Genomic DNA, 2,812 nt, shown 5'->3' with positions numbered 1-2,812 from the left:
CTTTTGTTCTCATCTGGCCCATACACCCCAGCTTGCCACCAGGATTGCTCAGTATGACATTTGTTTTGCTCAGTGGTATCTTATTTTTCAGGCTTTCATAGCTTTCTCGGATATTACAGTGGCAGCTGCACCAGAGTCGATTTTAAATGGATTATTTGGCCTTCCATACATAACTGTCCGTGGTGGAATGGGTGCATCCTTACAAGACATTGTGCCCAGGGGCCTCTGAATTCTTAATCTGGGCCTGCATGTATTAACATTATCATTAATATTTGTGTATTTTCATTGTTCTTTTGTGTTTTATCCTAGAGTTTATAGCAGTTTATTTTAACATTTCAGTGCAAGTTCAATTTGAATACAGTTTGTTAAGATGTTACCTGCAGAAATCCTGATGTTGCTGTCTGACTTGTTTAAACACACTATAAACTCCATAAACTCCACCCTCTTACAGCTCTTACCAGGAAGAGACTGACATGTTATTTCTGCTTTCTACTCTCTTCTCTCTCTTCTCTACTGACAAAAGCAATAAAGAATCAGCCATCAGTGAAGAACCAAGAGAAACTCTTTACAGAAGGATCTTTGTGAAGGTTGTTTCTGAATAGATAGCAGATCTTTGTGATTCTCGAGGTGATTCGTTTTTCAAACTGTCGTTCAGAAAGTGAAAGTAAAGTTTAGATCGCTGGAGCTCAAAGAGTGAAAATGGCTTCTCTATCTGAAGATGATTATATTTGTCACGTGTGCTGTGAAATCTTCAAGAATCCTGTTCTTCTGTCATGTAGTCACAGTTTCTGTAAAGAGTGTCTTCAGCAGTTCTGGAGAACCAAGAAAACTCAGGAGTGTCCCGTCTGCAGGAGAAGATCCTCAAGAGATCAGCCTCCAGTTAATCTAGTGTTAAAAAACTTGTGTGAGTCGTTCCTGAAGCAGAGAAATGAGAGGCATTCATCAGGATCTGAGGAGATCTGCAGTTTACACAGTGAGAAACTCAAACTCTTCTGTCTGGAGGATAAACAGCCGGTGTGTTTAGTGTGTATGAATTCACAGAAACATGACAATCATAAATTCAGACCCATCGATGAAGTGGTTTCATCATATAAGGTGAGAGAAACAACTTTTAACCAGCTTCATGTTGTTATAAAAGTCCAGTTTAAGTGTTGATTTGATTGATCAGAGCTGCTTGTGTTTAGTCCGGCTGAACTCCATTATCAATAAAGTTTCTTAGATTTGAGGAATTAATAACTACGGGGCAAATACTTTTTCACACAGGCCCAGTTGGTATTGGATAACTTTTTTTGCTTCAATAAATAACTTTGTCATTTGCAAACTTATTAATTTCTGAATTAATTTAGTATGAGATGTTCACAAAAACAGATGAAATTTGGATGGGATCAAATACTTTTGCACTGCATTATATGATCATATCACTGTATTGTCTCCTCTTTTTTTTTCACTGTAATCTTGTGTTTTATATATTTTTATTTTATTTAATTTTAGGAGGAGCTCAATACAGCACTGAAATCATTACAGGAGAAACTTCAACACAATGAAGAAATGAAAGGAGAGTTTGAGAAAACAGTTCAACACATCAAGGTGAGGAAACAGAATCCAGAGTGTTACGGTCGAGCTCGTTCCAAGACCACAACATAAAGAGGGAGACTGACAATGAAATAGGGTTTAAATAATTTATAATTTATTGGGAAAAGAAATTAAGCAATAAAACATAAACAATGTTCTTTGTCTAGGGAAAAAGAAATAACACTTTTTTTTTAAATATATGTCTAAATGCAATGAAAGATCAATATTAAAAGGGAAAAAGAAAACCCAAGGTGTGTGAGACCAAAGCATGTGACCTTCCTTTAAGACCAACAGCCCAGTTCTTTATATAGAAAAGACCGCTGGTATACAATCACCCATGCCCCAGGTGTGCCCAGTTACCTAACTGCCCCTCAGGCCAATCCCTGCCCATGCACTGACAAAGAAAGGCCTAAGGAGAGCACAGGGGGTCGTAACACCGCCCTCCCTAGAAAGAGGTTTACAGTACTGAAAACCTGCACCACACACGTAAACAAACCAACAGACCTCCTGTGATGCATCCATTTCTTTCCTTCATCCTGGGCTCTAGGAACAAGAAAAGAAACCAAGAGCACCCCCCCAAAAGTCTAGACATGAGACAACATGTCTGCAATAATGTTATCTTTGCTGCTGATATGTCTAATGTCTAGTGGGTACTGTTGTAGAATCAAACTCCAATTATTATTATTATAATGCGTTCATTTTGATTCCGCATTTTATTAATAAACACCAAAGGGTTGTGATCTGTATATATGACTATAGGGCTTGTGGATGACCCCAAATATACTTCAAAGTGTAGAACAGCAAGAATTAGAGCAAGTGCCTCCCTCTCAAAGGAAGAGTAAGCCCATTGATTGCAGTTCAACTTCTTAAAGAAGTAACATACTGGATGTTCTGTACCGTCCAAGCTCACCTGCATTAACACAGCACCAGCCCCACTCTCACCGGCATCCACTGCAACACTAAAAGGATGCTTCAAATGTGGGGCCAAAAGTGCAGAAGCTGTAGCCAACAACATTTTTGCATTGATAAATGCTTCCTTGATCCTGAATGTTCTTCCAGAGTCCAGATCTCATCACAGCCGGATCCACAGACTCCTTCTGGAGCTTTGATTCATGTGCCACGTTACTTGGGCAACCTGCCCTTCAGAGTCTGGACGAAGATGCAGGACATGGTCCAGAACAGTGAGTCTGACTGCAGAAGATCTGAGCTCGCATACACACACACTGGAAATGATGCAATA

At 39.3% G+C, this 2,812-nt stretch overlaps 1 protein-coding gene across 1 annotated transcript; it reads left to right on the top strand.

Annotated features, from left to right (window-relative positions):
* The first annotated feature begins 509 nt into the window (after positions 1–509).
* Positions 510–2,236, top strand: LOC107673312 (E3 ubiquitin-protein ligase TRIM17-like). Its single transcript, XM_016466857.1, has 2 exons — positions 510–1,095; positions 1,492–2,236. Exons 1-2 carry the CDS (start codon positions 700–702, stop codon positions 1,642–1,644), a joined length of 549 nt encoding a protein of 182 aa, XP_016322343.1. The 5' UTR covers positions 510–699; the 3' UTR covers positions 1,645–2,236.
* The last annotated feature ends 576 nt before the right edge of the window (positions 2,237–2,812 follow it).

This window comes from Sinocyclocheilus anshuiensis, unplaced genomic scaffold (genome assembly GCF_001515605.1).
Source record: "Sinocyclocheilus anshuiensis isolate Anshui unplaced genomic scaffold, SAMN03320099.WGS_v1.1 scaffold764, whole genome shotgun sequence".
NCBI classification, from domain to species: domain Eukaryota; kingdom Metazoa; phylum Chordata; class Actinopteri; order Cypriniformes; family Cyprinidae; genus Sinocyclocheilus; species Sinocyclocheilus anshuiensis.
Note: the sequence above shows the minus strand (reverse complement) of the source record. Positions and strands in the feature narration are given on the sequence as shown.

Excerpts from the sequence above, each read along its gene's own strand:
- LOC107673312 (XM_016466857.1), top strand. The coding sequence starts at position 700 with ATGGCTTCTCTATCTGAAGATGATTATATTTGTCACGTGTGCTGTGAA. Across the intron at positions 1,096-1,491 it reads AAGTGGTTTCATCATATAAG|GAGGAGCTCAATACAGCACT; the intron begins GTGAGAGAAACA and ends ATTTAATTTTAG.